The 14046-nt window shown below is 40.3% G+C and overlaps 1 protein-coding gene across 1 annotated transcript in view; it reads left to right on the top strand.

Annotated features, from left to right (window-relative positions):
- Positions 1-14046, top strand: part of cdkal1 (CDK5 regulatory subunit associated protein 1-like 1) — a 176699-nt gene that overhangs the window by 124298 nt on the left and 38355 nt on the right. The window contains 3 exon segments of the mRNA XM_043261055.1: positions 8639-8779; positions 8781-8817; positions 13776-13838. Of these exon segments, the coding sequence (XP_043116990.1) occupies positions 8639-8779; positions 8781-8817; positions 13776-13838 (241 nt within the window).

Below are 14046 nucleotides of genomic sequence, written 5' to 3'. Positions count from 1 at the left end.
AAAAATACAAAAACTAAACTCAGTTGTTGTTGTTTTTTTTGTTGTTTTTTTACTTTGAAAGCTGAAATACACTTTTACACGCTGCCGTTGATTTCTGTTCAGAAAGGTGTATTATGAGTGCTTCACGTGTCTGTAATGACCGACGGCTCTCACAGAACACACGGTCTTGAGGAAGCTTAGAAGACGTCTTCAGGCAGGAGGCCAACAAAAGGTCCATTAATCCAGCACCTGTGAAGCAGAGGAACCTTTAACAGCCTGGAGAGCTCGAGCCCATTGGAGAAGTGCTCTTGTCAAGAGGGTCATTTTTACAGGGCTGCCTGTCATCTGTTCAGCTTCTATTATTCTTTAATGATGGCTGCTGGCCTGGATGCCTCAATTTTCCTCTCCTAATTCTCACACACTTTGATGCAGCTCTTTTGAGGATATTTGCCGCATTCTCGGCCGTGAGCCTGAAAGCCAGCTGCTGTGAGTTCAGCGCTGATAAAAAACGCACAGCTTTAAGAAGTTTCTCATGTTGGAGATTTGAGATGAGAATGTGACCCTGGGCTCAGTGACCACAGGAGAGAAAGAACAAACACCACACGTATGTGTGAAAACCAGCCAAGGTCACTTTCCATGAATGAAAGCGCAGAAGTGAGGCCAGCAGGTAATGCGCACAGACAGCTCTATATGCTGCTTTAATTAGTCCTGACCGGCCGGCGAGAGAAATGGACCACAAGACTGTGTTAGAGAGCCAGAGCTGCCCGACACTAACAGAACCAGACCCACGCGGTGTAAGAGTGTGATCAGATGCACTATATCTAACAATATATCTTTTTTACATCTCCAGTGGAACTTTATTTGAATATACTCTAGATGCTTTGCTTGTGTTGTGTGTATTTGATGAAGAAGCTGAAGTAAAAAAAACCAAACCTGTCCCTTCAGTCCCGCCATCCTTAAAGACTTAAAGGCTGCAGTCATTAACAGAGAATGAATGGGGTGTGTGTCACATGGCTCTTATCATGCTGGTGTTTCTCTGTGAATCAGGTCTGTGTTTCAGTCCTCATTTGTTCTACATTATAAGCTCAGTCTCAGAACCTCGTGAACTGCCTGCAGCGTTGAAGTAAAGGCTTACTGTAATTATGCTCATTCTGATGTCTTCCATTTAAAAGCAGTTCAGTCTGATTAAAATAGATGAGTTAAATTAGGATGCGTGTTTGTGTGTTTATGCCTATTAGAGCTGTTACCTAAGTTCAGTAGAGATGTTCTACACTGTCTGCGGTCGTTGCATGAGAGGGTTTGTGGACACAGCTGCCGTACAGTGAGGTTTGTTATGGATGGATCTCTAGAGCGGCGTGTATGAAAGATATCAGTGCATCTGTGTGTCTTGTGCTAATATAAAATTATAGATTGTGCACAAATTCAAATGACTGTGTCCTCATTCTTTCACATGTCCTGCGCACTTGGATGAATTGCACACACCCAGGGAGTGCTTGGATCAATCTCGCGTCTGGAACGCTCTGTAGATGACTAAATGATGAGGCTGGCCAGCTCCTCACTGACACTTCACTGTAATTGATCTCTCATCAGCGGCGTTCTGAGGGACGAGCTACAAGATTTGTGTCTGAGAATGAATGGAGGGTCTATTATTTGTAGAGAAGCTTTAGGCTGTTATTCTGCTGATTTCAGCAGTTTTATAAAAAGCTTTCTCTTGTTTTAAAATAACACAACCATAGTCAAGCTGCAATGTTTAATGGGCAGTTAGCCTTTTTAGTAAATATCTGGCTTAAAAGGTATACATCACTTAATAAATCAGCTGCAGGTTATTTGGAGCAGTAGTTCAGAAACAAGGGATCTTCTTAACGTGAATGTAAGATTTATGTGAAAAATAAAGAGCATGTACAGTTAGGTATATCTAGAAGTCAGATAAATATTTGTTGAAAAAGTCATGTTCATATTTGTCATGATGTTACTCCACAGCACTGCTGAGCTGACAGTATGAAAACACATCTAACGTTCATGATCATAGACGTACAGTGAGCTGAATCCTGATGAGGCCTCCAGTAGTGTTCAGATATCAGACTTCTATACAGGTGAACAGTGGCATGTTTTATGCAGGTGATAAGCCATATTTAACCTTCCAGGTGGCAATCACTTTTTGAATGATCCATATACTTATACATGAGATCAATTTATATCTGTGCTGTAGACTGTACCTATATACAGTGATGTACACCAGTCCCCAATGGAAAAGAACAATTTAACAAAGCTGGTTTAGTCAAATATTAAATTCATTCAGTCAAATATCAAATCACCGTTGTTACAGGAGACAGAAGTGAAAAAGGTTTAATTTCTGTGAGTTGAATGGTGTTGTTCTGTTGTTATTTCCAGGACTCAGTTTGAGGAGGGCCCTTGTTCATCCTTGTGGCAAAAAAGACTAAAAGCATTCCTTTAGTAAAACCACTTTCTCCCTTACCATTGCCTTCAGATTCATAATTTATTATATGAGTTTATTATGTAAGACTTGTACAAATTAAATGTTCAGATTCTCGGTTCCACTTTATATTGCATCTAATATCTATGTACTACACAGTAACTAGATGTGAATGTTGTAAGTACACACTGGTGCATAGCATCTACAGCTCTGTTTGTGTAACTACACACATGTAACAACCAACTAAATGGTGTGTGTAAGAACAAATGTGTAACTGGACAAACAGCACTTTTTGGTACAGTATTACACTTAATATTAAGCAGACAATTCCTATGTATTTACCATGTAATTGCTCTTATACAGCAGCGGTCAGTGAGTCAGTAAGGCTTTACATATAAAGTGTTGTTGGTGTCCAGAATGTTACACTTTATATTAGAACAGTTCCTGAGGAGTTACCCTGTAAGTACACCGGTGTTACTCCAGATCCAGCTCCTCACACTTTACACATCCCTGAACATACTCATCTCCAGCCCGGAGCAAACTGTTCCGCATGCATTACTCTTATACATACGGTTGTTACAAAATGTACCTATATATGTTACTTAAGTACTTAATGAAGTGAAAATGTCCTGTTACACATTTGTACTTACATACCCACATACTTGCATACCATTCAGGGGTGTAGTTACTGAAATATTACAGCTGTAGATAGTATGTACCAGTGTGTGCTATACACTGTGGTTACATAATACACACACATCTAGTTACTGTGTACAGGTGCACAGGAATTAGGGGAACTTAATACAAAGTGAGATGTAACTGTATACTGTAAAAAAACCGCACACTAGCTGAAGTCATTTTTCACGCAGAAAAGGTTCAAGCGCAACAATTGATGTTCTTTATGAAAAAAGACAACAAAAGGTTTGACTTTCCCTGATATAATGTCATTGTGCTGTATGTGTGACTGTGAGGGACTATATAAGACATTATCAAGTATGTGACTTACTTTGCAAAAAACAAACAGAAACAGAGTCCAAAAGCATTCAGTGAACGATGAAGGGCTACTGTAATGCAGTTTTGCTATGTACCTTTCGGAACATTAGCATATAAATATGCTAATAATTTCATACAAAAGTGTAAAGCAACACAGTGTTTCCTTGAATTAATTTGTATTTCAGCCAATTAAGTGAGCCAGTAATTCAATGGTTCAGTCACTGTCTTGGTTCTAATTGAACAAATCATCTGATATAAATGATTCAATAAATCCAAAGTGCCAGCACAAAACTAGCAGTGTTGACCAAAAATCCTCCATTTCAGGCCCCAGAGAGAGCTTAGAAATAATAAATACAATTATCAATAAATACAAATTTGAAATACAAATTATAGCTACAGGACAGCACCCCCAGCTCTTTTCCAGCTCCAGAGACGCTGGACGCTAGCGGCCCACAGATGGAGAGTCCTGCTATACTGCATGAATGAGTACATGTTTACCTTCACAGATTGCCTCGTCTCCTTTTATCCCTGCTCCTTTTATTTTAGCTGAGTCGTCCTGTTGTTTGCGCCTTCATTTCATCCCGGCGCCGCGTACATCTGTTGTGTAAATACACAGCTCTGAAAGCAGCTTCACGCCTGGAGAAGGATATTACGCTGGCCTCCGCAAACAAAGAAATTAGAATAATTCACTGCTGAGAGTGAATTCTTCTCATAAAGCCTTCTAACCCCATACTTGCCAATCTAATTCAAAGTTTGGCGATATCCAGTAGCTTTTAATTAAATGGATTTAAGCCCCGCTGGGAAACGTTCTCATGGAGAGTTTAAGTGCAGGTAGGAATGAAGTGTAAACACGGGAAGTGAAAGGCAGTGTGTTTGAATGGTGAATTCTGTCGTTTGCTCTCATTATCTGAAGGGAAGTTAGTCGAAGGACCACTCTTGTATGCTGGAGTAGATGAATTTGATAAGTTCCAGCTCTGCTCATGTCTTTTTCTATTGTCCTGGCTCAGTCTAACATGACGCTCTCATGGAGAGACAGCATGTAAGACAACACTAGGATCTAGATTCATCCAGGATCTCATGCCTTCCATTCAAACACTCCCAACTCTTTGCACTAAAAGGTTTTTGACATGCGTTATTGAAAAGTGTATGAAAGGCTATACTATAGAATGAGTCCTAAAATCCAAGATGGTCCTGTTTGCATTTATTTCTTTCATATTTTGAAAGAGTTATTACTTGCATTACGATTGTGATTCTATGCAAATTGCCAAGCATTGATGTAACACTGTCAGGAGTGACCTGGGCAGATCACCCTTCTTTAGGTCTGATGCACAGGAGCTTGCTTTGTGTGATCTGCTGGTCCTGCTCAAGTCTACACTGCTCTGTCACAGCACTCTCAATACACAAACACAGTGAAGAAAGATATTGATGTATTTATAGGAGCCTCATGCAGTGCTTTTTGAGAAACCTGCGATTGACCCAGGGTAATGGAGCTCCAGCCACGAGGATGAGCTTCTTCCAGCTTTGTGTCAGACTGTAATTGGATCCAGTGCAGGAACAGGGGCCAAAAGGTTCTGGCATAAGAGATTGATAGGCTGAGAGATACTGGAGAAACTGTTTTACCCATTCACCAAACCTTGACCCCAAAACACATAACAGACCTCTCTGGGCTTCATGAAGCTCCTATTACCGTTTGTCCTGAATAGAAGCTGCAGGCCGAGCAGAAGAGAGCAAGTCTCGGGTCTCCTGCTTCTTTTCATTTGATTCTGCTGAGAGTTGAGTTTCTGTTACTGAGGTTGCTCGGCTGCATTGCTTCTTCCTGAGAAATCTGCCCTTTGTTGTGTGCTAAAGCCATTATTTGTGCACTTCTCTGTTGTTTTGTGTGGCCTTTGGACATTTAGAGGCTTGTTAATGCACATACTACTCGATGTACCACTTGTCACTCTCGCTACTTGCTGTTAAATGTTCTCGATCTCTTTTGGCGTCATGGTTCACCTAAAATGGCCAAACAATCTGGGTCCGCTTGGTTGGTGTGTGTCTTTCTGATTGGGTGGCTGATTTACAAACAAGGCCGTGTTTGTTTGCCAACATGTACTATTCAAGCTTCTAGGACGGTCATTGTGAAAGCAGTTCCTGTGGCAGCAGCTATTTATATTCCTTCAATGCATGTCATTAACAGCTTTGCAACATTTGCACTTCTGGATCTCCTCCAGGCCGAGACCCCGGCCTTTCATGTCAGTGTTTTGTAGTTCAGGTCTGGGGCGTGCGCTTGGCTGTAACTGACTACACAGCGCTCATGTGAGGGACCGGAGCTGCTGTGGGCTGTGACCGTGACCCGGGAGCGATGCTTTCTAATAACCCCAAAAAAACAGAGTGGAGTGCAATCATGTCCAACAAGCCAACAAAGCATCAAAGGGCCTCCATCTGCCAGCACACACAGGCAACCATTGTGGGATAGCAGAGGGCGAAAGAGTCTGCTCGCTTTAGAGGATCCAATTCAGTCATTCGCTTTCTTCTTTTCTTTAGTCTGCTTTTCTCCACAGAAGGATGGAGAGGCTGAAGAGCTGCGGAATATAATGTATTTCGAGGAAGCAGTCGTCACACTGGCTCTGTAGTGCAGTGCTCGCTGATGAGCTATCTAGGCTTCTTCACTCCAGACTGGAAGATGAGGAGTTAGCAGAATTAGAAGTGCATTATTGTCATCCTGAGATGTTCAGATCAATTATATCAATTATATCCTGAACTAGCAGGGCTGTGTGCGCTTGGTCCAGCAGAACCTAATGCCCGAAATGTGTCATATCAAGAACAGCGTCTTGTCAAAAAAAGTTTTCAAGGATTTTTCTTGTTCATTTTTAAATGAACTTGTCAGTACCATCTCTGCCTCTGGTTCATCTTTGGTGATGCAAAGAAAGACATAGATCTCCACACTTGATAGCTTCATGATGCTTTTGTGTTATTTTTTTGAAGACTCTACTCATTCACATGATGACCAGAAATGACCAGACCTTTTCTTTGTGTCCCATGGATGAAAGGAGCTGACAAGACCAGAATAAACCGACACTAGCAGTAATAAATCTCAGGACGTTACAAGGTGTAAAGGATGAAGGCATATTTGAGTACATAAGTGTTCGATACAAGAATGTTTACTTATTGGTTTTGCTGTTCTTCAGTTTGCTCTCTTCTTTCTTTTTTCATTCTCGGCCAGATATCCTTCTTGTGATGGAACGTTTTCAGTGTCAGTGTGTGTCTGAAACACAGAGCTAAATACAGAGCTGTTTCAGCCTACGATATCAGAGAAGTTGATTTTGTGGTAAAACATTTAATAGTGCTTTGAAATATTGTTCGGATTGTTTGTTTTTTGTTATGGAACGCGCATAAAGTCTGATGCTTGGTCCATAAACTCCTCTCGGCGTATGCTGTGAGTTCAGGTTGCTTGCTTAAGATTTATCTGAAAATGTTGTGTGTTATCTGACTAGATTTGTCAGGTAAATAATTTAAAAAGCCATGCCATCACAGCAGAACACATCAACATATTTCTCTTGCTCTTGAGTTTGCATGTGGCCAAATATTAAAATCATATGGATTTAAAAGTCGTTGAATCACTTAGTAAAATTAAACGTCACCAGGTCGGTGGCATCCTTCAGGTTTCGTTATGATACATAATATAGGTGGGTTATATTCGTGTTATGTATAAGCATATCACATTATGATTACTTAATATTACAACAATCAGGATTACTTGATAACCAAGATAGTCACTTTCTAGATTAGTTAAATGCTTCAAATAACAACTGCCTTGTTTTGTTGTTGGAAATTAAAAATGTTTTGTCATTGAAAATCCTTAAACAGTATTAAATACTGCCTTGTTCTAGTGAATCAAGTGTGTGTATTTTGGCTCATCCCGTGGGCTAATGGCTGTACTTTGAGCAAGTTAAAAATAAATATATCAATTTAAATATAACTTTGTGCTTATCCAGAACTATATGACCAGGAACAAATAAAATAGGCATGAGACCCGAATGCCTGTTAAATATAATGTTACCCAAAACAAATCATATCTCGTGTTTTATCACCACAGAGACGTCAGAGCCAGCGGCAAATGTGGGAAGAGCTAGCCGAGCTTGAGGCTGCTGTGAGTGGATACACGAGCTCTGAGCGCCCGGCGGTCTTTATATATGAACTACAGATTTGAGTTTTAAACAACTACATTCTCGCCTGAATAACTTAAAACTACACTTCACGACACAACAATAGTAAAATTAGTGGGCAATGACTTTACACCTTCAACACTGATTTCTCCTGGAAGCACAAAGTAAAAAAAAAAAAAAAAACCCCCCACTCTGTGATGTAAAGAATATATCTTAGGTTTTGAGACTTTAGTTTTAGTTCGGTGATCTTATCTATCCACTAACAGCTTGCAACACTCCTAAGAGAAAGGAAAACTTGACATTGCATCATATGACCCTTTTAATGAAGGCCAACACTTCAACTATATCAGGTCGGAGTTATCTGCCAGAAAAGGAAACTCTAGTATAGTTAAGAGTGTGCGTTATGGTGGTCTTAATGAATACAGGAAGTAGAGTGGTTACGTTTCATTGAATGGCACAATAATTCACTCCACACGTCAAGTAAAAACACAAATTTTGCACATTATTTTCATCTTCAGTCTGTCGATTTATACAAAGCTCATTGTCTAAAAAAAAAAAAAAAAAAATTTTGTTGTTCTTCTATATTTCTTCTATTTTATTTTATTTACAATTTTGTAAACACATGTATATTTTATTTTTCAGAATTGTTAAACTCATCTGACCTCCTCTTCAGCATTCAGGCATTTTATAGGCTGATGGGCCTTTATAGGCCAGCCATGTTTTAGAAGTTGTCACATGACGAACGAGTCTAGTACTGACCACACTGAACTTCCTGTCAATAGAGCCACTCGCTCGGAAGCCATCTTCCAGACTGATTTATTTCCTGTTGGTTAAAGATCAATGATCACAGAGCACATGCAAACAGAAATCAATGAACGGATTCTTTAAGGAGATCCTAATTTAATCGGAGCGAGGCCGGTAGTTGATGCTTATTGAGGTAGTTGAGGCTGCTAATAAGAAGTGTGTGAGAGCAGACACAGTCTCATTCACTGACTGCATCGTGTTTTCACACACCGGTCTAAATGTTGTATTGGATCTTCTTGTGTGTATTCATCTTCACAGCCTGTCTCTTGTGTGTGTCCCGTAGGGTTCCAGGCATCACTATTGCCACGGACATCATCTGTGGTTTCCCAGGAGAGACGGAGGAGGACTTCGAGCAGACGATGGAGCTCGTGAGGCAGTACCGCTTTCCCAGCCTCTTTATCAACCAGTTCTACCCACGACCGGGACTCAGCGGCCAAGATGGAGCAGGTCCCAGCTCACGTGGTGAGATGTTAACAAGTCCATTTATTATGACCGAAAAGAACAAACAGACGAGTGCAAACCGACAAAGGGATCTGCACATATCATTAAGCAAAACATATTCATTTAATTTAGTAAATTAATGCAATTGATCATTACTCATAATCCTATGAGATAATAAATCAAAGTTGTTCGTTAAGTATTATTATTATCATTAATAGAAATAGTAGCATTAGTATTAGTATATGCAGTATTGTTACAGTATTTGTTTGTGAACCCTCTGGAATAACATTTGATTCTGTAAAGATTTAGTAGAAAGCAGGAAAATTGAGTATTTTAGGTGATTGCATAATGGACAGCTTGTGTTTATTCTTAAAGTGTAATAATATCAAATGTGTGACCTGTTTGTGGTGTAACCGCACCAGTCCATCAGCTTTACCTGTCAAACAAATGCTTCCAGATGACTGCTAAATGTGAATCTTCCTGTCAATTACTCTTCATTATGTAATGCAGCTGTAGTCAGACGTCTCCCAGATGTGACGGCCTTATGGAGTTTCTTAGCGATTAGACCCCACTGAAACAATTATACTGACTAATGAAGCTCAAACTGTTAGAGGAAGAACAGCGTCACACATGGGGATTGGTGCTGGTTCTACTATACACATACCCATCAGACTAAAAACAAATGTCTCTGTTTTGGATTTAGTCTCACAGAGGCTCCAGGAAAACTATGATGAAAAGTGTTTGACACGTGGTTTTTTTTTCCTTGACTAAGATGAGACTAAAATGTACAAAACAAAAAATAAATCTATATTAGTCAAAAAAAGTAATCGCCAACGGCTGTGCACGCCTCTTCTACACAAGTATCACTTTAATATATTTTTTTAATCCACTAAAACCTGACTAAATCTAAATAGAATAAGATTGACTAAATGTGATATAAACTAACAAAGACTAAGAGTAGGACTGAAAAAAAGCTGACAAAATTCACACTAGGTTTGGGCTCCGGAGTCGTTGACTTTCAGGGGCAGGTATAGTGGCACGTCATGGTGGTGTTTGTGATGGAGCTCTCAGATGGGTTTTTCTCTCTAGAGCGGAGGAACAGATCCCCTCCACAGCGGGGTCAAGGCCTGCAGCTCTAGTCTTCTGGGATGTCCCAGACCCACCTGGCACCTGCTTGCATCCCTCTCCCAGACCCTTCAGAGATGGTGAGCTGGCAGGACGGTGCATTAATAACTCATCCAGATGTCTGTCTGGGGCACGTTTAGCCCGTCTCGCAGCAGCCGGCATCGTGTGATGAATGGTTTGGGAGTGTAATGGATGTCCTGGCGTTATCAGCGGCGGACGCTCGCTCGGGCCGAGCTGGAAAAACTGGGAGCCTCAGACCGGCATAATTACTCCCGCGCGAGGGAAGGGTTAGCGGAGATAAATTGGCATGATCTCCTGGAATGCTGCTCTTACCAGCCGGACAGGTGTTTACCTTGACAGCTCGTCTGCCTCAGCGCCTCGTCTTTAACCTGGGGAAATTAAGACGGCGTCCTCCCGTCAAAGTTAAGGGGATTTGGATTCAAAGCTTCTACCGGTTTTGTACAGGGATCGTGAGGAATACCCAGCACATGTGAAAACAAATTCATCTTAAAACAAAGACAGATGGGAAAGGCCTGGAGCTACCGATGCCTGCTTCATGGAGAAAACTGGAGCACACCAAGCTAGAGTCGATCACACTTGAGCCAGAATCATTTCCAAATCATTCAGCTGGTTTTCAGTCACCTCTCCCTCCAGATCGACAGCTAGCTTGTTATCCTTCCTTTCTGGTCTGTGTCAGAGGGATTGATGAGGGTGAAGCGGCAGATCCTGAGAAAGGCATGTGACATCACTGCACTTCCTGTGGAGGAGAGAGCTCAAGATTGGGTCTCACATTGTAATTAATTAGCATACTGTTCACAAAAATCATTGGTAATGCTTGTGGATAACAGGCATGATTATGAAGCTCTGAGAATTGGGCATATCCAATGAAACTAACTTACTCCTAGGATGGCTTGTGGGTGAGTAAAAAAATGCTGTAATTTTCATTTTTGGGTGAACTATTCCTTTAAGTATGATAAATTCAGGAATTAATATACATAGTGTGTGTACTTCCCTTTCTTGGTCGTGTCATGTTATAAATATAAAACATACATGCAGTTGTGTTAATTTGTATTGATTTGTCCACAAGATTATCTCACAAGCTGCGTGATCTTATTAATCTCCATTTACCTTCCCCGAAGGAATCAGAACCGTTCTCATTGAAATTTCAGTGCAGTTAGATTTAATCAGATTTGATATCTGGTCGGGCAAGTAAAATACTCTTCTTTCATGTATATGGAACAGTTAGCAACGGTCTCAAACAGAAGTTCACTTTATTATCACATGACATTATCTGATGTTAGATAAGACAAAGAAATGTAGAGTGAATGCACAGTAACTCACTTTAGATAAAATCATCTGCCAAATACAGGTATAAATGTGCATCTGAGCTTTGGGTTGCATGAACACATAATAAATCAAATTACAACTTCTGTTATTTCACAGCAGTGTGGTTTCACGCAATGCATGATGGGATGGAGTGTTTCTAACCGGGTGTTCTGTTGCATGCCGCTGGTTTTCTCTGCAGGACTGATTCTCAGGAGCTTGTGTTCATTATATCACTGATGTGTCTGTTTGTGAGCTGAGCAGATGGACAGTATACGAGTTGCTATCCTTCATCATTGTTTGCGGTGACAGATGCGTGCTCAGTTTGGATTTATGAATAGCAACATGCTTCTATATGTTCTCCATCTGCTGGAGATGTTTTCAGTCTTTGCACAAAGCCAAGCTGCACACGATCGTGATCATGATCTTCTACTGTTGAATATTTATAGAAATGCAGTGTTGAGAAACGAGAAGGACTCCCAACACACTCAGCAGATTCCTGTCACAGCTCCAGTTAACTGTTTCTAAACTACACTGTATAAAAAGAAAAAAATACAGTGGGAAAACAGCAGCTGTGGTTGCGGAATTCAGTCATAAAAATATTGAGACAACATTTTAGGCTTTATGGTTTTAAGTTAAAATTACAGTTAAATACCGTAATTTCAGTTTACAGTTATTAATATAAAAAACATACAATTGGAGCAAAATTTGAAATGCAATTTCGAAAGGGAATGTCAATTTATTTTACAGGAATTTAACAGGTTTTTACCTTAGTTTTTTTTTTTTTTTTTTACAGTGTAGCCTTGCCATAACCGGTCACTTCTGACAGAAACCTCCAACTGCTCCGTTCAGAAATCCATTCGATGGTCCAGTGGAGGAGGAGCTGTATGAAAATGTATTGATTCAGCATCACAAGACACGATTGTCTCATTTAGACCTGCTTGAGTCAAATGGAAACCGTTGAAGACCCTGCAGTGACCTTTATTCTTCTTGCCCCGGCCGTCATCTGTGAGGCTGAGTGACGACTTCAAATAAAGGGGAAAAAGTGGTTCCTTGGCTTATCCAGATGATTTTTCACCTCGACCTGCTGCCTTGGGGCCGGTGTAATCTCAGGACACCGGCCCAAATAGACTGAAATATTGAGTCTCTCAAGGTCACTCTGGGGTTCATCTTTTTTTATCAAATTTTGGCTACTATTTTTCCCAGAATGAAGATGTGTGATTTGAGGAGGGTTGAGCGTATTCTCTGAAGACCACTGGGTTGGTTATATTAGACCTCTCTAACCTCTCTCGCTCTCTCTCGGTCTGAATCAGATCCAGAAGATGTGCTGCAGGAAAGGAGATCACTCCAGCACTGATTGAGATAATTGTGAATATGGCTGGAGTCTGAGTCGGGTGTTACGGAGCTCATCCAGCTCATAACCCTGAGCTTCTGCCTCCTCCGGGTCTGATTATCTGAGGATCTGTGGAGACACACAGAGAGTCACTGAGCTCTCTTCATCTGTGATCTGTTATATCAGAGGTTAAGGAGGGTTTCATTACTGTGTCTTTGACGGAGCTCAAGTGAAGTTTTTATGGTTTGTAGGAATACGTTGGTGACATTTCTGGTTTCACCCAAAGCAGATGAAAAAAGGAATTCCGAGATGTTCAGCTTCCGCTGTTGGTTGTTATTATTAGAATATCAGCTCATTATTAAACAGAAAAAACACACAGATTCTAGTGTGAAACTGATAAGTAGCTGATCTGAAGTATTTTGTGTCGTTCTAAAGCAGTTTATGCTTAAAAAAAAAAAATAGTAACCAACCAACCTAAATGAAATAATGGTGTTTAATAATTTCTCACAGATTTTAAATGTTGTTTATTTGACATAGTGAGTGGTTAAGAGTCCCGAATGTGTGTAATGTTTAAGTTTAAGTTACTTTATGTTAATTTAAGTGACAACTGGAATATTTTAGTTTAAAAAAATGTTAACTAAAAAGGAAGCAGGGTAACAAATAATTTCAGGTTAAAACAGCTTTTTTTTATATACAGTGTGTAGTGTTCCTCTGTCCTGTTGATTGTCTTCAGTCTGTTGTAGTCTTGGATGGGGACATCATTTACTAGTTTAATTGAGTCTTACATCCATAATCTAAAATGTTGGTCTTTACACACCTGCACTGTTTTCGTGATGTTTATATTACTCTATATTGACTGTGAAATATGGCGTCTCATCAGCTAGACGCTGCACAATCGCTCACAATCAACTTTTCTTTAACTCGTGGCTGCATTAAAATCTCCTCAATGCTCAGCGTTTGCATTTCATTATAAATTGGGGACGTATGTGCTTGTATGGGCACTTCAGCAAGAAACAGAGAGGTCTTGAGGGCAAATGTCCTCATTTTCTTTCCTTCGAGTGCTTGTTCTTCATTACGCTGTCTGATGTCTTCACATCATTGGATTTGGCCTTCAGAGTTCACTGACAGGATTTGTGTCTTCAGTTTTTTCTTCACTTAATTAACATTGGTGTATTATTGTTGTTTTTCTCTTTTACAGAAGAAGCAAAGAACCAAAGAGCTTTCTGCCCTCTTCCACTCCTACAACCCTTACGACCACAAGGTAAGAGATTTATTTTATTCTATTTAGTGTGTGCATTATTAAACTAAAGCTAGGATGTAGATTAAACGGCAGCGTTGACGTGCCGTTTTTTTTAATGACATCATTATTAAAGTTTGAGCTCATGTGGCTCTGTCGCAGAAACCCATCAAAACCACATCAGCCTCTGAATGCTTCTATAAATGTTGCTTTTTTACTGCTCCGGTGGATG

Source organism: Puntigrus tetrazona, chromosome 16 (genome assembly GCF_018831695.1).
Source record: "Puntigrus tetrazona isolate hp1 chromosome 16, ASM1883169v1, whole genome shotgun sequence".
In the NCBI taxonomy this organism is placed as follows: Eukaryota; Metazoa; Chordata; class Actinopteri; order Cypriniformes; family Cyprinidae; genus Puntigrus; species Puntigrus tetrazona.
Note: the sequence above shows the minus strand (reverse complement) of the source record. Positions and strands in the feature narration are given on the sequence as shown.